This window comes from Triticum urartu, chromosome 1A (assembly GCF_056163025.1).
Source record: "Triticum urartu cultivar PI428250 chromosome 1A, HENAU_Tu73, whole genome shotgun sequence".
Lineage (NCBI taxonomy): Eukaryota > Viridiplantae > Streptophyta > Magnoliopsida > Poales > Poaceae > Triticum > Triticum urartu.
The window spans coordinates 544645128-544669145 of NC_141873.1; the positions used below are offsets into that span (position 1 = coordinate 544645128).

Below are 24018 nucleotides of genomic sequence, written 5' to 3' on the forward strand. Positions count from 1 at the left end.
TTCGCTCACAGGACGCTCGTACGGTGATAGATGGCAACTGCAGTTGCATGTATGTGACAACTAGGTAAACACATGTGGCAACTATGATTTAATTACACGCGGGAACTATCATAAATTAGACATGGCAACTATAGTTAACCAAAACAAAAAGAGTTGTCATGCTTTTACAACTACATTTGCCATCTCAAATAACTAAAGTTACCATCCTGAGGTAACTAAAGCGTCATCCCGGGGGTAACTAACGTAGCTGTGCTAAGACATGTGGGCATATCTGCTTGGTGCCACACACGCAGAGTAGGGATGAGTAGTACTTGTTGGACGTATGGCACGAAGTAGCTGTGCCCACACGTGTGGGCAGTTCTAATGTTCGCCCATACATGGCCTGCCACACAGGGCGTGTGAGCAGATCTTTAATATGCCACACGTATGACAGTTATCAGGATCCAAAATATAAGAAAAAATCAGCACCGAAGCCTATAAATCGTCCATAACTCATCCAAATTCGATCATGCATCACCTTGCTCCAATCTGCTAGGCAGCCAAATTGTACGGCCAACAAGGTGTTACCACTGATTCTTCTGCACTTTATCATGAGAGGAGGGTCCCATGCAGATAGCACGTATGCAGATAGCACGTGTGTGAATGGCGTCGCCGGACTGATGCTTTTCGACATATGCACCCTAGCCAGGGGCCCACTTCGTTGGTGCAGTTTGATCTATCACCTCTTTCGGCAAAATTTTGTGTTTTAACCCTTTTCTGAAACCTATTTAAGATCTGAGCCTAAGTTGAAATTTTTTCAAGATCTAACCCTTTTGCTATCGCTAGAGTCTATGACGGTAGGGTCTAACAGCCTACCGTCAGAGACTTTGGCAGTAGGCACGAGCATACACTGTGTTCAATACTTAGACGGATTTTGGCGGTAGGACATATGCAACCCTACCGTCAGGGTCCTTGGCGGTAGGCTGTTATACCCTACCGCCATGGTCCCTAGCGGTAGCAAAAGGGTCTGATCTCGAAATTTTTCCAAACTAGGGTTAGATCTCGAATAGATTTGAAAAAAGGGTCAAAACATGAAATTTAGCCACCTCTTCCTCCCATACAAACTCATCATCCTCACCCCCTGCCGCAATTTGTGGCTACCAATCAGATCCTCTATGATCTTCTCCTTCCTCCTCTAACTCTTCTGCGATCCGCTCCATTCGGTCCCCATAGGCCTAGAAAAAATTTGACCAAGGCAAAGAAGGTGCACACAACACACCCCTGGAACAGCCAAGTTGTCGAAGTGGATGCAAGGCAGATACGGAGAGGAAGACTCAAAACGACGACCGTTTGAGGAGGAGCAAAACCCTCAACATTTTTCAAAATTCTCTTTTTTTGAAAATTGATTTTTTTGAAATCCCGAATTATTTTACAGACTAGAAAAGGCAAAAAGAGAAATGAAAAAAACAGGGCGCAGCCTGCCCCGCGCATGGGCCAACCTAAAAGGGGGCGCTGGGGAAGGAGTGGGTGCGCGCTGGCTCAATGGCCAGCGAAAGAGCCCTCTAAATAATACCCTCGAAATTCCACTTAAGAAAAGAAAAAGAAAAACAAGTAGTCTGGAGATGCTAGGCTACGTCTTCCACTAGGAAAACTCATAATAATACGCCTAAAACACTAAAAAAAAAACTCAGAAAACATTTACTGGTTGTGTTGTTTCTTTGTAACATCTCATGATCATGTTTAGTAGGACCTGCCATTACCAAACGCCGCAGCACATGAAGCAGAACCACAATCATATTCATCAAAAAAGAAACCACGAGTACTCATTCAAAGCTCAACTCGCATTGTGGTAATGGAATGATCCAGCATGGCAGATGTTTCAGGCAAGACAGTTCAACAATTCAATTCCAGCGGGTTTTCTAGAACGATTATTGACGCTCGAAGCATAGGTAACGTTGGGTACTGCCTGACTTCAGACCTCGTGATGTTGTAGTGCGCTTTGTGTACTTACATTACAAAACCCCGCGATACAGCTGAGAATACAAGCTGATTCTGTGCAAGTGCATGAATCCCAGGAACTCTTGAGTGTTGTGTGCAGAATGAGATGGAATCGCTGGGGCCGGGGAACGATCCCCTCTTCTAATCTCAGGACCTTTTTGCCTTCAGATTCCAAGCTCGGTCATGGCCTATTATTGATCCGAGAAAATGTGCCCGTCTCAGAGAAATAGGTGCTCTGGGTTCCACTTCCAAGATGGTTGCCGTGGGCATGTGGGTTTGACAGCTCTATTCCCTGCAGGTGAAAGCAATGGTATATTAGAAACAAGGAGTGATTGATGACAAGGATCTTAGGTTGACCTGTTTAAAAATAACGAAAGCTGACTGAAAAGATAATATATAATGACGTCGAAGATGCTACAACCTACTGATTACCATCTATCTATCTATACACAAGGTGCTAAATGTATAAAAGGCTAACAACAGGAAACCATCCAGTGCCTGGTTTACAAGAAAGCAAATATGCAATGATCTCCGGTAGCATAGGTAAAACTAACAACATGGCAAACTATATTGTCCATGATGACTTCACAGAAGCAAAATCTAGGAACTTTCTACTGGCACAGCAAAAAAAAGGGTAAAATAAACCATGGTTGAACTGCCTGTTCCGATCCCTCAAACATGAGCAAGGCAAGCAACAGCTAAGCAAATACTACAAGATAAAAATTACATAGCGACCTAGAGTAGGCAGCACTGTAGCAGCCATAGTCCCATGTTCCACAGCTGGATCAGCCAAATATCATGCATAACAAACCAGGGAAAAATAAACTCACCTGAACTGGTGTAAAGGCCAAACTAGATGTCAGTCCAGATGTTGCACCGCCGCTACCATAACTCCTCTCCTTGAATCTGATATTAGAAAGTATATGGAATCAGAGAGAGATTTGCAGGTGCATGATATCACAAAAGAGGTCACAAATCGAAATATAAACAACAATGTGAAGATACTGCAGCATAACGATTGCCTGCCAGGCTACTGCAACTGGTACAGGGTGCAAATAATCCGTAACATAAAAAAATGCTCCCAAACACCTGAATGTGCAGGAAACATAGATATAAGGATGGTATAAAGCATAAAGCACTACTCCCTCCGTCCGGAAATACTTGTCCTAGAAATGGATAAAATGGATGTATCTATAACTAAAATAAGTCTAGATACATTCATTTCTAGGACAAGTATTTCTGGATGGAGGGAGTACATATTAAGCTCTGGGAAGTGGGAATCAAGGTGGTTATAAACACAGTGCAGAGAAAGCAGCGCGAACCAGTTCTTGTTGATGTATGCCTTGATAGCTTAAAATTGAGGATCTAAGTTCCAATGTTTGCACATTTTCCTCTAATAGTTTGAACCAGCTTGTATTGAATTTAGAAAGTCAGAAAGAACACAGTACAGTACAAGTTATACCATGTTTTGGGGAGTAAAACGGCATAAAACCTCCATTGCGGAGCCAAGTAGTAATCATGTGCTTTATGCTAACATCAAATGGCAAGGAACAGAAAGGAAGAAAATAAAATACTGTGGGAATTAAGAAGGCATACTTCTTTGCCACTTTAGCAGCAAGTTTGTTTTGCGCAGCTGAGACACGTAGTTTCCCACTTCCGGCCTGCCCAAGCATGCCATAACCTTCCCCCAAACCATCACCTGGTGATAACAAGATGTGATCGTGTCAATATTAAGGTCAAGTGAAATTAAACTAACTAACAAAACGTCATTCCAGCAGCCCTGTCAAAAACAACTGACCTAATGAGCTCTCCTCTGGTATGCCAAACTGCATTCGGTTTGCAAGCTTCATCATATCAGTCACCGCATATCTGCAGAACCAAGTTACCAAAATTATGACAAGATACCATACTGTTTATGTGATGAATCAAGTTTCAGCATGGAATGCAAATTAGCAACTAGTTCAAGGGAAAAATAAGCATGAGGTTGTTCAATATGTTTATTTGCAAAAAAAAAAGGTCGAGAAAAGTTTACCTTTCTTTCATTTTTCGAAGGCGGCGACCACCTCTCTTCTTTTTAGGCTCGGAATCTGGAACAGGAAGTGGTTTTGGAAGCTTTGCAGGAGGTGGTTCTTGCCACTTCTCGATCTTCTTGCGAATTTCTTCTAACAAGTTGCGGCCAGCTTTTCCAGTTGGATCACCTCTAGTTGAATCAATTCTTGCTGCTAGAGTTGCCTTTGCAGCTATAACCCTGCAAGCACGGGTCCTCAGAGCTGGAGGAGTGCTCTGAAATACTTCGGCTTGTTCAAGATAGCCAACACGAAACTGAGATGTGGCACTAGAAAATCCAGCAAGATTTTTCTTCTTTGCTCCAAGTAGCTGAACATTGCAAGCAGGCATTTTTGCAAGTGCTCCCAAACCACCAGCAATTCCCATCAATTTTGCAGCAACAGCACTGCCAACAATTGCAGATAGGTTTGGTGCGATGTAACCCATTTTACCCTCTACAAAATCAAGCACCTTCTTCTTTGCAGCATCAAGATTAAGGGCTCTGTCACATGCTTCAATTGTTTTTACCAAATTCTCTTGAGAAAGAGGCTTCCCACTAGTTGTCGATGCTGTCACAGAGACAACCATTATAACTGCAGAAGGCAAGAGCCCTTCCAGATCTACTAGTGTTATATCCACCTCATTTGCAATCTTCTTAACAACACGGGCATAATCAATCGGATGATGAACAAGGGATTCCAGTTCAGGAAACTTCAGCCTATACTTGTCACGGATGAAATTATGTATTATAATGAGCTCATTCTCAATATCTACTGATAAGGCATTGCAATCTACAATAAGCTGGTACTCTGGATCCTCCTCCAGGATGAACCCTTGATTAGACAAATATGTGTCTTTCTCAAGTGCTCCTTCAACTTTCTGCACACACAAAAATGGAACTGTCTATTAATCTATTGTCATGCATGGGGGTTGCAGATTAAGGCTAAAATACAGATGAACAGCGCCACATGCCCTATATGGACTCAAAATGAATGGACCATATTTTCCACATGGACCATTTGTGACATTGAGCATGAACTGAGGATTGCTCGGTTTGCTAGCAGCACGAGTGTGCACGCTGTGTCACAGCTGACCTGCATTTGAGGCCTACCTCTGCAGGTGAATCAGGTCGTCTTACTACACTAAGAAAGGTCCCGAGGGACTAGTCTCTGGTTGGTCTTTTTGTTTATTATTGTACACTAAACAAACTAAATATCTCCATTTGCTCCCTAAGAACATATAAAGTAATATTCAGGAATCAGACATGAAAGAACAATCAACTGAGTGTGTCCCCAAAATCCATATAATATGTGTTATTTAAGTTTTCTTTTCAAACTAGTAAACACTGTTCTGGTGGAAAACACTGTGCAGCATCTTATAACTGAGTTATTACCCTAACCACACAAAAAAGGTTTTACTTTTTGCCAGATAAACATAGATCTGTGCAAGAGAGAAAGGTATAAGGTTAGTGGAGATTCACGAGTTTGATCACATACTTGCATTATGTCAGAATAACGTTGTGTCTTCTGCAGTTTTGAGACGCTGTCAAGATCATCATAATTAAGAGACTCAAGGTCAGGCATATCATCGTCACCATCCTCATCCATACCCACTGCCTCAGCATTGTCTTCTTCCTGAAAAGTTTGACAATAGATTAAGGAATTGCCTACAAATATATCCTTATAAAACATGGTTACGCAGTAGGCACAGAAATCAACTCACAGGGTAGGCTTCATTGTCTGAAAGTTCGTCAAGATCAGCCAAGAACGAATCAGCAAGGCTTGCCTGTGAAGTGGCACCATTTAGGAAAAGGCATGAGACCAATGCCAAAATAAATTGCAAATTTATAAGATTGCCTAGCTGCTTAACAGGAGGAGCAATGAACTCACCATTATCTCGTCCCAAGCCTTCCCCTCGACAGGCTAGACCTATAAAAGAAGTTGAAGAAGACGGTTAGCTCAATCACAATAAATATGTAGTGCCCGGATAAGTCTCCCAAAAAGGCAAAAACTACAGATAGGATGTGGATACTGCTAATAAAATACTAATGCACAGACAAACATGGATTAATCTAAAGCTTGTGAGCAAAATTCTGTTGGTAGTTACTAATATACAGCAAGCCTGTCCAAACTCCAAACTGCTGGTATGTTTTTGTTTGTGGTGGTGAAATTTAAGATAACTAGACACTTTGCTTTGGTCATCAATTGATCGGGTCAGTGGCACAAACGTTGAGCCCTTAACGGACAACCCTCGAAACTGTGGGCGGATCTTACAGAATAACCCTAAACTAATGAAACCCTAAAATTATCAAGCCGAAATCCACCAATTATTCGCCGCAGCAGTGGTGAGACCAACATCGACAACGAAACCCTAGGGGGGAAGGAGGGAGGGGGAGGGGGAGGAGATCCTTACCGGAGAGAATGCCGGAATACCGGTTGCGCCGGAGAAGGGGGGCCGTGGGGGAAGCTCGTCGGCGGCGGTAGGGACTGCGGCGGCGCCGACGGCGTGAGAAAGCTGAGGCGGCGATAGGGACTGCGGCGGCGCCGACGGCGTGAGAAGGCTGAGGCGGCGGTAGGGACTGAGGCCCGTGGGAGAAGCTATGGAGGAAGGGGCCGCCGGGGGCGAGGTCGGGGTCGGCGCTCGCGAGGTCGGGGGCGAGGTCGGGAGATATACGCGAGGGGAGGGGGCGTGTCGTTTTTTTTCCTTTTGACAGACAAGAAGGAGGGGTGTTGTTGTTTTTTTTAGAAGGAATACATCATTCCACTTTTTTTTGAAAAACAGCTTGAATTTTATTAATTAAAAATAATAGTTACATCGTCTATCAGAAGAGTTACAAGATTTTTCATGGGCTTCTCTATCCAATCCTTAGTCATGCAACATTTTGCTAATCTAGCAAGCTCATGAGCTACTTTGTTCGCTTCTCTATTACAATGTTCAAAACTGATTTGTGGAAAATCACAGCCCATAAAAAAACAATCCTCAAAAATTGCCGCCGCTGCTCCCGCAGACTCTCCACCGTTCTTTATTGTGTCAATGACATCCATATTATCAGAATTGGTAATGAGACGATTGCAGCCCGTTTTTTGTGCTAACAGTAAACCAAATCTGAGTGCTAACACCTCCGCTGTCAGAGTATCCGCACAGTATTGAATCTTCTAGTTACCACCTATTATGAAATTTTCTTTGTCATCTCTGATAACAGCACCCGCTGTGCCCCGTAGCTGATCATGATCAAAAGAAGCATCCACATTCAATTTAACAAACCTCATGGGAGGTCTGCGCCATCCTTCATTCTTTCTCTTTGCTTTAGGTGAGTGGGCATTTATATAATTTGTTGTTATAGCCCTAATCCCCATGGAGGTTTGAGACGCCTCTTGAGACTTACCCTCATGGACTAGTTTCCGTCTATTCCACCATAAATACCAAGCAGCTATAGCGATTAGTTCCCCTGCATTCCGGGAGCCCAAGATAGGTAATTCATCATCAGGCATAAGGAGTAAGAATTCAAGGACTTCCTCTCCTGCACGGGCAATGATGCAGGCTTTTTTGCCACTTCATACATCCCCAAATATTCTCACACTTCTTTTGCCTTTTGGCAGAGAAATAATACATGCTTCGTGTCCTCTTGCCCATCCAAGCATGTTGGGCATATTGGCTGAGTTTTTATATGTTTGTTGGCAGTGTAACGCGACACGGTAGAGTCTCGTGGAGCGTCCGCCAAATAAAATTTTTAACCTTCGCCGGACAAGCTAATTTTCAGATCTTACCCGAAATAGGATTGACCTTACTTCTACCCATGCCATCTGAGTATTCCAATTTCCTTCCGTGCTGCTTTTTCCATTCCTCCACATACGCTGATCGTACAGTGTATACACCATTTTTATATAGCTTCATGCAATAAAGTCCGACATATTGTGCATAGGGATCGGGATCGCTAGGACTCTACGGGCATCAATTGGCCACAAAGTTTGTCTCACCAAATCTTCATCCCAACAATTTGTGATTGGGTCAATAAGATCAGAAACTTCCTTCAGGAGATTCCCCCTTCTCGGTGTAATAATTTTCATATCTGCACAATTTGGGATCCATGCATCTCTCCATATGTCAATCTTTTCTCCTGTTCCGACTCTCCATATATAGCCATTCCTGAGTGAAACCACTCCTGCCATAATACTTTGCCACGTAAAAAAGGAGCCATTTTTTAATACCGTGCTCATCAAATCGCCCTTCGGGAAATATTTTGCTCTTACGATTGTTGCACATAACGATTCAGGATTTTCCAAGAGGCGCCATGCTTGTTTCGCTAACAAAGCCAGGTTAAAACAGTGTATATAACGGAAACCCATTCCATCTTGGTCTTTTGGAACACACATCTTCCACCACGCCATCCAGTGCATCCTTTTCTGATTGTCCTCGTCACCCCACCAGAATTGCGACATCGCATTTATGATTCCTTTGCAAATCTTTTTAGGAATTTTGAATACAGACATTGCATATGTTGGGATAGCTTGAACAACAGACTTAAGCAAAATTTCCTTTCCACCAGCCGATAACAACTTTTATTTCCATCCACTAATCTTCATAATAATACGATCAATCAAGAACTGGAAACAATCGCTTTTATCCATGCCCACATTGGCAGGTAGTCCCAAATATTTATCGTTAAGTGCCTCAGTCATAATATTTAAAATTGTACAGATTTGCACTTTGTCCTCCACTTTTGTATTGGGACTAAAAAATATACTGGATTTTTCGACACTCACCATTTGCCCCGAGGCGGCACAGTAAGAGTCCAGAACTGCTCTAAGGGCCTCCGTGTTTGCAGCATTTGCTCGCATGATGATCAAAGAATCATCCGCAAATAATAGATTGGAAACTGAAGGGGCTTCCCTGCTAACCTTAACACCGGAACTATTTCCCCTCTCCTCCGCATTTGCTAAAGGGCAGTCAGGCCCTCCGTACATAACAAGAATAAGTAGGGGGGAGGGGGTCCCCCTGCCTTACCCCTCTGGTGGGTTTGAAGTTATCAGTCTCATCTGCATTAAACCGAACCCTGTACTCCACAGAGGACACACATTGCATAATCAAGTTCACCCAGTTTTCTTTGAAACCCAGCTTCCCCAAAATTGCTTTTAAGAAAGACCATTCCACTCGGTCGTAAGCTTTGTGCATGTCCAACTTGATAGCACACAGCCCTCCCTCCATGTTCTTTTCTTAATTGCATGGAAACACTCATATGCTACTAAAATATTATCTGTGATCAGTCTCCCAGGAACAAAAGCACTCTGAGTTGGGCTGATAATATCTGACAGAATTAATTTCAAACGCGATGCAATCATTTTTTAAATAACCTTATACACCACATTGCGTAAGCTAACATGTCCAAATTGAGTAACCTTTTCCGGGGAGTTAACTGGGATCATGACAATTGCAGTATCATTCCATCCTGCCGGTATTGAACATGTATTCACCGCCTGGAGGACCTCTTTTGTTAGGTCCTCTCCCAACATAGACCAAAATCTCTTATAAAAAATAGCATGTAGACCATCTGGACCCGGCGCTTTTAAATCACCAATGTCAAATAAGGCTTTTCTAACTTCCTCTGCCGTATATGGGGCCATGAGGGCCCTATTCATTTCATCTGTCACTTTTCTTTTGACAAGAGAGAGAACTTTCGGGTCTGGTTGAGAGACTTCTGATGTGAAGAGAGTTGAAAAATACCTTTTGATATAATCCTTCATTTCCGTACCTTGCACCCAGGCTCCGTCATCCCCAAGCAATTTTTAATCTGATTCCTTTTCTTTTTTGTTGTTGCCGCATTATGAAAAAAAAGAAGTGTTGCGATCCCCATGCAATAACCAATTTGCATGACCACGTTGTACCCAGTAAATCTCCTCTTGCTCTGGCAAATTTTCAATGAGGACCAAAATCTCCTTTTGCCGTGCTTGGGAATCCACATTCACAGGACCCCTTCGTATCTTTTCCAACTCTTTTTTGAGCTTTTTTATTCTTTGTTTTGGGCCTCTTAAAACCTCACGGTCCCAAATATGCAAATCTGACTGAACCACATGAGTACGATCAGCGAGCTTTGGCCCAATACCCATCATTTTTGCCTTTTCCCATGTTGTACGAACAATTTCACCGACTGTCTCTTCCTTGAGCCATCGATCTTCAAACTGTTTTACTCGTCCCCTTAGGGCATTAAAAATATTTCCGTCAAAATATTCTGTATCCAATACGAGTGGATGATGATCAGAATGAACATGTTCCTCATTAATAATCGCGGCCTGAGGGAATTTGTTCGCCCATTCCACATTGCACACGGCACGGTCAAGTCTCTCTCTAGTATCGCCTCTCCTCCAAGTGAAAGGGTCACCGATACGGCACATATCCTCGAGGCCACACTCTCCTAAACAATTTCGAAAATCTCTCATCATAGCATTTGGTGTCGCATTTCCACCCTCTTTTTCTGGCGATAGTAATATTTCATTAAAATCCCCTAAGATCACCCAGGGGTGATGACCCAGATTATGTAAATTTCGAATATTATCCCATGATAACTTGCGTTCAGTCCAAACCGGATGACCATAAAAATCTGTGAACCGCCAATGTACATCTTCATCATTCATAAAAAGAATATCAATAAAATGAGACGACACATAGTTCGAAACAACTTTATTCAACTTATTATAATACAAGACTAGGTCACCGGCCCGACCATCACTCTCCACTACAATCATCGAATCAAAAGATAAAAAACAACGCACCTCATCGGCTTTACATTTATTCAAGTGCGACTCAGAGAGAAAAATCAAATCAACCTTGGTGCGGTGTTGGAGCTCCAAGAGCTCACGAACTGCCGTGGGGGAGAGCATACCACGACAGTTCCATCCTAGGTTCCTCATTTGGCCCGGCGGTCCTCCTCCTCAGAGGCCACCAATGCGCCATCATCTCCAACTGATTCCCTCCTCTGTTGCACGTAGGCCTCCTCCTCCTCTAATTTCCTTTGCTACATGTGTGGCTATCCCATCACCACCCCTCATAGTTTCAACTCTACCCATACAAACTCTTTTAGAAGAAACACTCATCTCACCATACAACACATGTTCATAGCTATCCATTTCCCTCTCAAAAGAAAAATTTTGGCCACTCTCTGTTGGTGGTACCCCAAATGGATTACCCCTCTTTTTCCCTATGGTCTCTTTTCGAGCACTCTCAGCTTTCTCATCCCCTCCTTTATTTTTACCTTTCTTCTCCTTTCTCTTTGTGTGGCCCTGCATAGGATTCTTTTTTGCAGCAAAAGTAAACATTGCAGATTCCTTTGCCGCAGCCGGGATAGCTAGCCTCGCGGCCACAGCTCCTGTAAGTGCCTCCAGCACACCAGGCGCGAACACAACCTGATTTTGCATGTTAAGAGAACCAGCCGCATCAGGTACAACACTAGCTGCACCCCTCGAATGGATCCCCTGGCCCTCCTAACAAGCAGGACATTCTACATGGACAACATTAGTAGCTATGACTTGTGTGGTTTGGGGCGTTCCCAAAAGCAGCCGCACATGGCCCTCTTGGCCTTGGTGCCAAAGGAGTGTAGTAGTGCCCAGGCATGCAGCCTGGTTCTCCTGACCAGGGTCTCCACTTCCCAGGGATAGCAGCGACGCCACAGAGGCTCGGCCCTCCTGGACGAGCTGTAGTGCTCCCGTGGTGGAAGCCCCCCTTGCCGCTAGGTCCTGGCCCTCCTGGCCAAGACCGGCGCATACGAGCGGCCCTCGAGCCAGGTCCACCTGACGTGTAGCCGAGGACGCTGGCAGAGGAGGCACATGACCCCGACCCTCCTGGCCGAGTGAGTGCCCCCCGTGGCCTGGTCCCCCAGTCGGCAAGATCGTCATCTTCGTAGACGACACAGCAGCTTTCTCCTTCATAGTGATATCACCTACAGCTTTGGTCACTTTGACCACCATTCCTTAGGTGGCCTTGGATGTGTTGTTGTTCCTGTAGCCTGTGTACAAAAGGGCTCTTCTACTAGATGTTTGACCCTTCCAGTAGGCCTCTACACCTAGATTTTTTTGCAAAATTTGCTACTCTGCTCTCCTTAGGAATCCTACAAAACCGCTTAGACACATGTCCTACAAGCCCACAACACTCACAATATGACGGTAGTTTTTCATAGCAAACATCATACTAAAGTTCTTCTTTGCTACCTAAGGGAGTAAATTCTACCCTACTCTTGATTGGCTCATGTAGCGCGATTCTCACACGCACACGCAAATACTTCTCTACAACATTCCAGTTAACTCTGATGCTCAGCACATTCGCTGGCAGCCAGTACAGATACATAGACTGGAGCGTTTTCAGTCCAAATAGACAAAGGCACCAAAGCCCTGTAGGCATGTTGTGTGAGCACATGTGCGACCTTGTTACATTCCCGACGGCAGAAGGTGAATCCAGCATATTCAAAAGAAGCGTGGCATAAACTGTGAGCTTCACGAATTAAAACACCGACCTCCGCAGCATCATACTCCTTGCTTTTCAGTGCATTGACCAGAACTTGGTAATCTGATTCAAAAACAACTCTCTGCACACCCAGATCCGCCGCTGCTTCAATTGCCTTGAGGCTAGCCTCAGCTTCCGCATGCAGGGGATCACGGATGTGAGCAAGCTTCCCTGCTGCGGCGGCAGCAATGAAGTCTCTGGCACCATATCTCACGATGAAGCCCCATGCACCCGTGTTTGACTGGCTATCAAAAGTTGTGTCGACGTTCACTTTCACTCAGCCTAGTCTAGGATGTCTCCATTTGTGGTTAACATTTTCCTGTATATCAGGCTGGTTCTTCACATTCGGACTAAACTCCAGAACATGTTTGCTAATGAAGGAGCTCACCTCGGTCGGAGTTTTTGGTTTGTCACTCGCATTGACCTTGTTTCTCGATGTCCACCAGTCCCAAAGGAGTACTGCCACCCGGAGTTGCTTCTCTGCCGGCAAAGAGCAAATCGCTTGAACCACTCCACGTGCACTTGAGCATTCACATAGTGCCAGTCTCACATCTTCAAGGCACTGCTCTCTCCAAACGGCCTTCACCATCTTACATTTGAGAAATATGTGACCCCCATCCTCGTCAAGGCGGTGGAACATAGGGCAGCGCGTGTCCATGTCAATTTGTTTCCTCTTGATATTCAGTCTAGTGGGAAGACTATTGTGTGCAAGGCGCCAAAGAACCATCTGAACTTTGCCAGGAGCGGGGATTTTCCAAAGGTCATTCTAGCTGGGCTCCATGTGCTTCGCTCCATTTGACGAACTCGTGACCCTGTGTAGTTCACCATCTCTGATTGTAATGCCAACCTGATAGGCAAAATTGACTGAAAATTCACCCTTTTTATCAAAGTGCCAGGCAAAAAAATCCTCCATGTCGGGCCTAATTGGGATGGCAAGAATTACCTCCTGATCTTCTACATAGAAAAGCTCGCGCACCAGCTCCTCGTCCCAGGTTTCAGAGATGGGATCGATCAACTCGCTCACCTTAGTAACGATGGACTGGCCCTGGAGAGTACACGGTCTCCTCGTTGGGCCTCTCGGGAGCCAAGGGTCCTTCCACACATTAATGCCAGCGCCGTCTCCAACCCGCCAAACAATACCCTCCTTGAGAAGGTCACGGCCTCTCAAAATGCTATGCCACACTATTCAAGAATTCACCTGATTAATCAGTTAACGGGCCAGTTAATTGCTACTCATAGCATGGCCGAATCGAATAACACCTATTCGTCGCATTAACTTGTTAGGTCGATTAATTGGCCAGTTAGACCAATTAATCAGTTGTCATGCCGATTAATCCCTGCTAGCCCATTAACGGGTGGGCAAACAAAGCCCAAAATTTTGGCTCATACCCCCTTCCGTCCCCATGCCGCTCCTTAATAGATAGGATTAATAATTTTACCTCCTCTCTATGCTTTTCATATGTGTATGGCAGCATATTTTGGTATACTACATAGCTGGGAGCATGAGAGTATGGTGTAATACATTAAAAAATCTAGATATATGTTGTCAAGTTTCTATTCAATCTACCGATAAATGGTTGACCGATTAATCCAGTTAATAGGCCGATTCACCGATTAATCGCTACTCCTAAACTGACCGAGCAGCTACTAGTTAACGATTTCTTGAACATTGCTACGCCATGAGTATGGCATTCCCGGTTGAGCTACTGCATCAAGAATGGAGCAATTTGGGAAATACTTGGCTTTGAGAACAGTCGCACATAAGGAGTCTGGATTTTGTAGAAGCCTCCAACTCTAGCATGCGAGCATTGCCATGTTGAAAATATGGAGGTCCCTGAATCCAAGTCCACCAGTTGACTTGGTTCTAGTCATTCTTGCCTAGCTAATCCAATGTCACTTATCCTTGCCCTCTTGCTGACTCCACCAATATCTCGCAATCATGGCACTAATCTCCTCACATAAAGACTTGGTCAGGTCGAAGCATGACATGGCATATGTGGGAATGGCTTGGGCCACTGCTTTCACCAAGATTTCTTTCCCCACTTTTGAAAGCAGCTTCTCCATCCATCCCTGGATTCTTTTCCATATCATCTCCTTCAGGTATTCAAACTCCTTGCTTTTTTCCAAGCCCAAGTGAACCGGCAGTCCTAGGTATCTGTCATTTTTTGACTCATCTACAATCCCGAGTGCCTGGAGTACACTTTTCTTCTATGTGTGGCCCACCCCCTTGCTGAAGAACGTGGAAGATTTTTCCTTGTTAATCATTTGCCCCGAGTGAGTTTCATAAAAGGCTAGAATTTTCTGCTACTTCTGAGCACTTTCTACTGTAGCTTTCATCACAATGAGAGAGTCATCAGCAAAAAAATATATGGTTGATACTGAGTGCCTCTACACAGACCTTAACTCCCTGAATACTTCCATCCAACTCTGCTCGGTGTAGAAACACAGAGAAGGCCTCGGCGCATAGGATAAACAAGTATGGTGACAGGGGATCACCCTGTCTGAGACCACTCTGCGGGGTAAAGGCATCAATCAGTTTACCATTAACCTTCACATGATATGAGACTGAACAGACACAATTCATGGTCACACTCACCCACTGCCTTGCGAAGCCCATCCTAATAATCATTTGCTCCAGGAACTGCCACTCTACCCTGTCATAGGCTTTGCTCATATCGAGTTTCACAGCCACATATCCATCTCGGCCACCCTTCTTCCTATGCATCATATGTGTAATCTCATATGCCAGCAACACATTATCCATGATCATACGCCCCGACACAAAGGCAGACTGGGTGGGTGAGATGATGTCTGGGAGTACCACCTTCAAACGATTTGCCAAAACCTTGGATATAAGCTTATATAGGACATTGCACGAGCTGATAGGGTGGTACTGAGTGAGACTATCCGGATTTTTTACCTTTGGGATCAGGACAATAGTTGTTTCGTTCCAGCCGTCCAGCATCATTCCCCCGTTCAAAGCTGCAAGGACCTCATCTTGGATCTTCGAACCCACCACGTTCCAAAACTTTTTATAGAAAAGCGCCGACATGCCATCCGGACCCGGCGCCTTTAGGTCACCAATCGCCTCAAGGGCTAGCTTCACTTCCTCCCCCGAGAATGGCTTTGTCAGATATTCATTCATCATCGAGGTGACACTTTCTGGGACAAATTGGAGGATATCCTCAAGCTGAGGACCTGTAGTAGACATGAACAAACTTTTGTAGGAATTAGTGATAAAGGGTCCTAACTCTTCCTCCTTCTCCACTACTCCCCCATTCTCCTTTTTTAACTTCGTAATAACATTGGTCCTCCCCCGTTCCGAAGCATGGGCATGAAAGAAGCCAGTATTTCGATCCCCATTCTTTAGCCAATTAGCATGTGCTCTTTGCTGCCAATATAGGTTGTGCTGATCTTCAAGGCGGTGCAACTTATATTTTAACAAGTGTTCCTAAGAGACTTGATATTGATCGACTTTACTCCTTCTACAACGCTCCAATTCTTTCTTAGCCCTTTTGATTCTTCATTTCAGTTCTCCCAAAACCTCCCTGTCCCACCTCCTTAAGTTCTCTCCTATCCTCCTGATCGCCACCCCCACCGAGCCCATTCCTTGATCAAAGGCTTCATTACAGCCTCCTCTACCACTTGTGTGCAACCCTCTTCCAGCAGCCACCGTGCCTCAAAACGAAAGCACTTTTGCCCTTCCATATTGCCCCCCTCGGGCCAACCCCATTTAGCTCTACTACTAGAGGTCGATGGTCTGAGTGTCAAGGGTCCCTGTTAATGATTTTGTGAAGAGGGAACATGTAGCGCCAACTCACATTTGCCACCGCCCAGTCCAGCATTTCTCTAGTATATCCGCTAGCCACCCTCCAGTTATTTCTCCACGTAAACGGGTCACCCACATATCCTAGGTCAGCCAACTCAGAATGTTCCAAAGTCTGCCTGAACGCCTCCATACAACCTTGGGCCTGAGCCGGCCCCCCTTCCTTTTCGCCCGCAAACAATACTTCGTTAAAATCCCCTATGCAAAGCCAGGGAAGGTTTGATTGTCCATGCAAAGTCCTCAGTAGCTTCCATGTGTTCTCCTTCTCCCCTGCCCTCGACTCCCCGTAGATTCCAGTGAGCCTCCACTTGTTTCCATCCTCCCCCTGGACATCGGCATCGATGTGATACCGCCCCTTCCACCGAAGTGCAACATATATTCCCTTTCGCCAAAAAAGAGCCAGACCACCACTCCCCCCCTCACAATCTTTCACCACCATGTTCACCATGTTCAAACGCCACCGTAGGAACTCAATCTCCTTCTCCCTGAGCTTCGTTTCAGAGAGAAGGAGAATATCAGGATCTTCCGCCCTCTGTATCTCAAGAAGGCTCCGAATTGCCAGTGGGTTCGCAAGCCCCCAACAATTCCATGCGATCACCTTCATTGATTCTCGCAGGGCTAGCTGTTCCGACAGCCCCGCTTCATCGGTGTTAACTGTGTTTGCCTCCAACTTGTTCCTCTTCCCCTTTCCACCTTCCTCTGCTTCACATTCCATTTCATCACCCCCCATGCTTGGCCCCAATTTTGACTCCCAAAGCGGTGCTATTTCTGTATCCTCCCTTCCTTTCCCGCCTATGAAATTTTGCCCCATTCCCCTTAGCAACCTTCAGTTTCTCATCATGCGACTCCTTTACCTCTCCACCCGGCACTGCATCATCTCTAGCAATGGGTGGGAGTACAGTAGACGGAGCAGCAGCCGTGATAACAGGTGGATTACTGGGCAGCTCATCCCCCACCAACTCCCCTCCATCATTCATGGCCCCATAGGTTAGTTGCTTCCTGCTCCCATTATTCACCTCTCCTTCAGCACTCTTTTGATCCTTCTCTTCGATCTCCATGTCCCTACTCTGATTTTTTATTGGGCTAGTTACCTCCTGGTCTTGTGATTCCATCTCTGTAGGTTTATGCCATGCACCTGGTTTGCCCTTCCTCCAATTGTCACTGTCACTTCCCGAACGACACCCCTGGTTCCCCAAATTAAGACTCCTTCCACCCCTACTACCTCTACCATCAAATTTGTTCCTTCCCTCGGACCAGCTTCCTCTACTATTCTCACATGGCATGTGTGGCATGTGAGCTTTGAGCCACGCATCAAACTGCTTAGCCTCACCCTTCTTCAGCCTAGTTGAGCATTCCTTCTCAGTATGATCGAGCAGGCCACATATGTAGCAGAAATCTAGCAGATATTCATATTCGAATCTGCACCACTTCTCCTCTTCCTTCTTCATCCTCTCTTCCTCTTTAAGGGTTCTTTTCTCTTGCTCATTCTCGTCTTCATTTTTGAGAACGAAACCTGCTACCTCTTGAGCACTGCGTTGGTTTTCCCTTGAAGAGGAAAGGGTGATGCAGTAAAGTAGCGTAAGTATTTCCCTTAGTTTTTGAGAACCAAGGTATCAATCCAGTGGGAGATCACGCTCGAGTCCCACGCACCTACACAAACAAATAAGAACCTCGCAACCAACGCGATAAAGGGGTTGTCAATCCCTTCACGGTCACTTACGAGAGTGAGATCTGATAGATATGATAAGATAATATTTTTGGTATTTTTATGATAAAGAGAAATAAAGATGCAAAGTAAAATAAACGGCAATATAAATAGCTAAGGGTTGGAAGACTAATATGATGGAAGATAGACCCGGGGGCCATAGGTTTCACTAGTGGCTTCTCTCAAGAGCATAAGTATTACGGTGGGTAAACGAATTACTGTCGAGCAATTGATAGAATTGAGCATAATTATGAGAATATCTAGCTATGATAATGTATATAGGCATCACGTCCGCAACAAGTAGACCGAAACGATTCTGCATATACTACTATTACTCCACACATCGACCGCTATCCAGCATGCATCTAGAGTATTAAGTTCATAAGAACAGAGTAATGCTTTAAGTAAGATGACATGATGTAGAGGGATAAACTCATGCAATATGATATAAACCCCATCTTTTTATCCTCGATGGCAACAATACAATACGTGTCGTTTCCCTTTCTGTCACTGGGATCGAGCACTGCAAGATTGAACCCAAAGCTAAGCACTTCTCCCATTGCAAGAAAGATCAATCTAGTAGGCCAAACCAAACTGATAATTCTAAGAGACTTGCAAAGATAATCCAATCGTACATAAAAGAATTCATAGGAGAATCAAATATTGTTCATAGATAAACTTGATCATAAACCCACAATTCATCGGATCTCGACAAACACACCGCAAAAGAAGATTACATCGAATAGATCTCCAAGAAGATCGAGGAGAACTTTGTATTGAGATCCAACAAGAGAGAAGAAGCCATCTAGCTAATAATTATGGACACGTAGGTTGGAAGTAAACTACTCACACATCACCGGAGAGGCCATGGAGTTAATGTAGAGGCCCTCCGTGATCAATGCCCCCTCCGGCGGAGCTCCGAAAAAGGCCCCAAGATGGGATCTCTCGAGAACAGAAGGTTGCGGCGGTGGAATTAGGTTTTCGTGGTGCTCCTGGATATTGGGGGGTATGTGGATATATATAGGAGGAAGAAGTAGGCCGGTGGAGCAACGAGGGGCCCACAAGGGTGGAGGGCACGCCTAGGGGGGTAGGCACGCCCCCTGCCTCGTGGCCTCCTCGATTGTTTCTTGACGCCCAGTCCAAGTCTCCTGGATCACGTTCGTTGAGAAAATCATGTTCCCGAAGGTTTCATTCCGTTTGGACTCCGTTTGATATTCCTTTTCAGTGAAACCCTAAAATAGGCAAAAAAACAGCAATTTGGGTTGGGCCTCCGGTTAATAGGTTAGTCCCAAAAATGATATAAAAGTGTAAAGCCCATTAACATCCAAAACAGAAAATATAATAGCATGAAGCAATCAAAAATTACAGATACGTTGGAGATGTATCAAGCATCCCCAAGCTTAATTCCTGCTCATCCTCGAGTAGGTAAATGATAAAAGAAGAATTTTTGATGTGGAATGCTTTCTAACATATTTCTCAATGTAATTTTTTCTTTATTGTGGCATGAATGTTCAGATCTGAAAGATTCAAGATAAAAGTTTAATATTGACATAAAAATAATAATACTTCAAGCATACTAACTAAGCAATTATGTCTTCTCAAAATAACATGGCCAAAGAAAGTTATCCCTACAAAATCATATAGTCTGGCTATGCTCTATCTTCACCACACAAAATATCTAAATCATGCACAACCCCGATGACAAGCCAAGCAATTGTTTCATACTTTTGATGTTCTCAAACTTTTTCAATCTTCACGCAATATATGAGCGTGAGCCATGGATATAGCACTATATGTGGAATAGAATGGTGGTTGTGGAGAAGACAAAAAAGGAGAAGATAGTCTCACATCAACTAGGCATATCAACGGGCTATGGAGATGCCCATCAATAGATATCAATGTGAGTGAGTAGGGATTGCCATGCAACGGATGCACTGGAGCTATAAGTGTATGAAAGCTCAACAAAAGAAACTAAGTGGGTGTGCATCCAACTTGCTTGCTCATGAAGACCTAGGGCATTTTGAGGAAGCACATCATTGGAATATACAAGCCAAGTTCTATAATGAAAAATTCCCACTAGTATATGAAAGCGATATCATAGGAGACTCTCTATCATGAAGATCATGGTGCTACTTTGAAGCACAAGTGTGGAAAAATGATAGTAGCATTGTCCCTTCTCTCTTTTTCTCTCTTTTTTTATTTGGGCCTTTTTTGGCCTCTTTTCTCCTTTTTTTCGTCCGGAGTCTCATCCCGACTTGTGGCGGAATCATAGTCTCCATCATCCTTTCCTCACTTGGGACAATGCTCTAATAATGATGATCATCACACTTTATTTACTTACAACTCAAGAATTACAACTCAATACTTAGAACAAAATATGACTCTATGTGAATGCCTCCGACGGTGTACCGGGATGTGCAATGATGCATGAGTGACATGTATGAAGAATTATGAACGGTGGCTTTGCCACAAATACGATGTCAACTACATGATCATGCAAGCAATATGACAATGATGAAGTGTGTCATAATAACGGAACGGTGGACAGTTGCATGGCAATATATCTCGGAATGGCTATGGAAATGCCATAATAGGTAGTTATGGTGGCTGTTTTGAGGAAGGTATATGGTGGGTTTATGGTTACGGCGAAAGTTGCACGATACTAGAGAGGCTAGCAATGGTGGAAGGCTGAGAGTGCGTATAATCCATGGACACAACATTAGTCATAAAGAACTCACATACTTATTGCAAAAATATATTAGTTATCGAAACAAAGTATTACGCGCATGCTCCTAGGGGGATAGATTGGTAGGAAAAGACCATCACTCGTCCCCGACTGCCACTCATAAGGAAGACAATCAATAAATAAATCATGCTCTGACTTCATCACATAACGGTTCACCATACGTGCATGCTACGGGAATCACAAACTTCAACACAAGTATTTCTCAAATTCACAACTACTCAACTAGCATGACTCTAATATCACCATCTCCATATCTCAAAACAATTATCAAGTATCAAATTTCTCATAGTATTCAATGCACTTCTATGAAAGTTTTTATATTAAAGAAAATTTCCATGTTGTTCTAAAGGACTCTCAAAATAATATTAGTGAAGCATGAGAGATCAATTATTTCTATAAAATAAAACCACCGCCGTGCTCTAAAAGATATAAGTGAAGCACTAGAGCAAAAACTATATAGCTCAAAAGGTATAAGTGAAGCACATAGAGTATTCTAATAAATTTCAAATCATGTGAGTCTCTCTCAAAAGGTGTGTACATCAAGGATGATTATGGTAAACTAACAAGCAAAGACTCAAATCATACAAGACGCTCCAAGTAGAACACATATCATGTGGTGAATAAAAATATAGCTCCAAGTAAAGTTACCGATAGACGAAGACGAAAGAGGGGATGCCTTCCGGGGCATCCCCAAGATTAGGCTTTTTGGTGTCCTTGAATTTTACCTTGGGGTGCCATGGGCATCCCCAAGCTTAGGCTCCTGCTACTCTTTGTTCCATAATCCATCAAATCTTTACCCAAAACTTAAAACTTCACAACACAAAACTCAAAATAGAAAATCTCGTAAGCTCCGTTAGCGAAAGAAAACAAAACACCACTTCAAGGTACTATAATGAACTCATTCTTTATTTATATTGGTGTTAAACCCCTACTATATTCCAACTTCTCTATGGTTTATAAACTCTTTTACTAGCCATAGATTCATCAAAATAAGCAAACGACACACCAAAAACAGAATGTGTCAAAAACAGAACAGTCTGTAGTAATCTATAGCTAACGCAAACTTATGGAACCCCAAAAATTCTAAAATAAATTGATGGACGTGAGGAATTTATCTATTAATCATCTGCAAAAATAATTAACTAAATATCATTGTTGAGGAAATCGTTAACTGATAGCTCCTCGGTTGGCTAGCGAGTAGGGGATTAATCGGCTAATCGGCAAGTTAATCGGCCATTTAATCAATTAATCGGACGATTTTTCGGTTTATCGGCTACTCGGTGACCCTATGAGTAGGGATTAATCGGCAAGTTAACTAGTTAATCGGATGAATTCTTGAACAGGGCTAAATATCACCTTCCAAATAAAAATGGCAGCGATTCTCGTGAGCGCTAAAGTTTCTGTTTTTTACAGCAAGATCAAAAAGACTTTCCCCAAGTCTTCCCAACGGTTCTACTTGGCACAAACACTAATTAAACACAAAAAACACAACCAAAACAGAGGATAGATAAATTATTTATTACTAAACAGGAGCAAAAAGCAAGGAATAAAAATAAAATTGGGTTGCCTCCCAACAAGCGCTATCGTTTAACGCCCCTAGCTAGGCATAAAAGCAATGATAGATCTAGGTATTGCCATCTTTGGTATGCAATCCATAAGTGGCTCTCATAATAGATTCATATGGTAATTTAATTTTCTTTCTAGGGAAGTGTTCCATGCCTTTCCTTAACGGAAATTGGAATCTAATATGCCCTTCCTTTATATCAATAATTGCACCAATCGTTCTAAGGAAAGGTCTACCGAGAATAATAGGACATGAAGGATTGCAACCTATATAAAGAACAATGAAATCTATGGGCACATAGTTCCTATTTGCAACAATAAGAACATCATTAATTCTTCCCATAGGTTTCTTAATAGTGGAATCCGCAAGGTGCAAGTTTAAAGAACAATCATCAAAATCACGGAAACCTAGCAAATCACACAAAGTTTTTGGAATCGTGGAAACACTAGCACCAAAATCACACAAAGCATAGCACTCATGATCTTTAATTTTAATTTTTATTGTAGGTTCCCACTCATCATAAAGTTTTCTAGGGATAGAAACTTCCAACTCAAGTTTTTCTTCATAAGATTGCATCAAAGCATCAACGATATGTTTAGTAAAAGCTTTATTTTGACTATAAGCATGAGGAGAATTTAGCACGGATTGCAACAAGGAAATACAATCTATCAAAGAGCAATTATCAAAATTAAATTCCTTGAAATCCAAAATAGTGGGTTCATTGCTATTTAAAGTTTTGACCTCTTCAATCCCACTTTTACCAACTTTTGCATCAAGATCTAAAAACTCCGAATTTTTGGAACGCCTTCTAGGTAAAGGTGGCTCATCTTCAGTACCATCATTATCAAGATTCATATTGCAAAACAAAGATTTAATAGGAGACACATCAATCACTTTTAGATCTTCATCTTTATTATCATGAAAACTAGAAGAACACGCTTTCACAAAGCAATATTTCTTAGCACGCATCCTAGCGGTTCTTTCTTTGCACTCATCAATGGAAATTCTCATGGCTTTGAGAGACTCATTGATATCATGCTTAGGTGGAATAGATCTAAGTTTCAAAGAATCAACATCAAGAGAAATTCTATCAACGTTCCTATACAATTCATCAATCTTAAGCAATTTTTCTTCAAGCAAAGCATTGAAATTCTTTTGCAAATTCATAAACTCCTTAACACTAGTCTCAAATTCAAAGGGAATTTTATTAAAATTTCCATACGAATTGTTGTAGGAATTACCATAATTATTAGAGGAATTACTAGGAAACGGCCTAGAATTAAAATTTCCTCTATACGCATTGTTACCAAAATTGTTCCTACCAACAAAATTCACATCCATAGATTCATTATTATTATTTTGCAAATTCATAAACTCCTTAACACTAGTCTCAAATTCAAAGGGCATTTTATTAAAATTTCCATACGAATTGTTGTAGGAATTACCATAATTATTAGAGGAATTACTAGGAAACGGCCTAGAATTAAAATTTCCTCTATACGCATTGTTACCAAAATTGTTCCTACCAACAAAATTCACATCCATAGATTCATTATTATTCTCAATCAAGGTAGAAAAAGGCACATCATTAGGATAAGAGGAAGCACCCTTAGTAGCAAACAATTTCATAAGTTCATCCATCTTTCCACTCAAAACATTAATCT

General features: G+C 43.0%; 1 protein-coding gene and 1 pseudogene across 1 annotated transcript; both read right to left on the reverse strand.

The window, feature by feature from the left end:
• Positions 1-1802: 1802 nt before the first annotated feature.
• On the reverse strand, positions 1803-6725 carry LOC125527795 (U4/U6 small nuclear ribonucleoprotein Prp31 homolog). Its single transcript, XM_048692308.2, has 9 exons — positions 6436-6725; positions 5913-5951; positions 5746-5808; positions 5520-5657; positions 4010-4902; positions 3776-3846; positions 3574-3676; positions 2808-2883; positions 1803-2269 (listed from the first exon to the last, which is right to left on the reverse strand). The coding sequence occupies exons 2-9, from the start codon at positions 5913-5915 to the stop codon at positions 2159-2161; spliced, it is 1458 nt and encodes a 485-aa protein (XP_048548265.1). The 5' UTR covers positions 5916-5951; positions 6436-6725; the 3' UTR covers positions 1803-2158.
• Positions 6726-10970: 4245 nt separating this feature from the next.
• LOC147992457 (uncharacterized) lies at positions 10971-11981 on the reverse strand (annotated as a pseudogene).
• Between the last annotated feature and the right edge of the window lie 12037 nt (positions 11982-24018).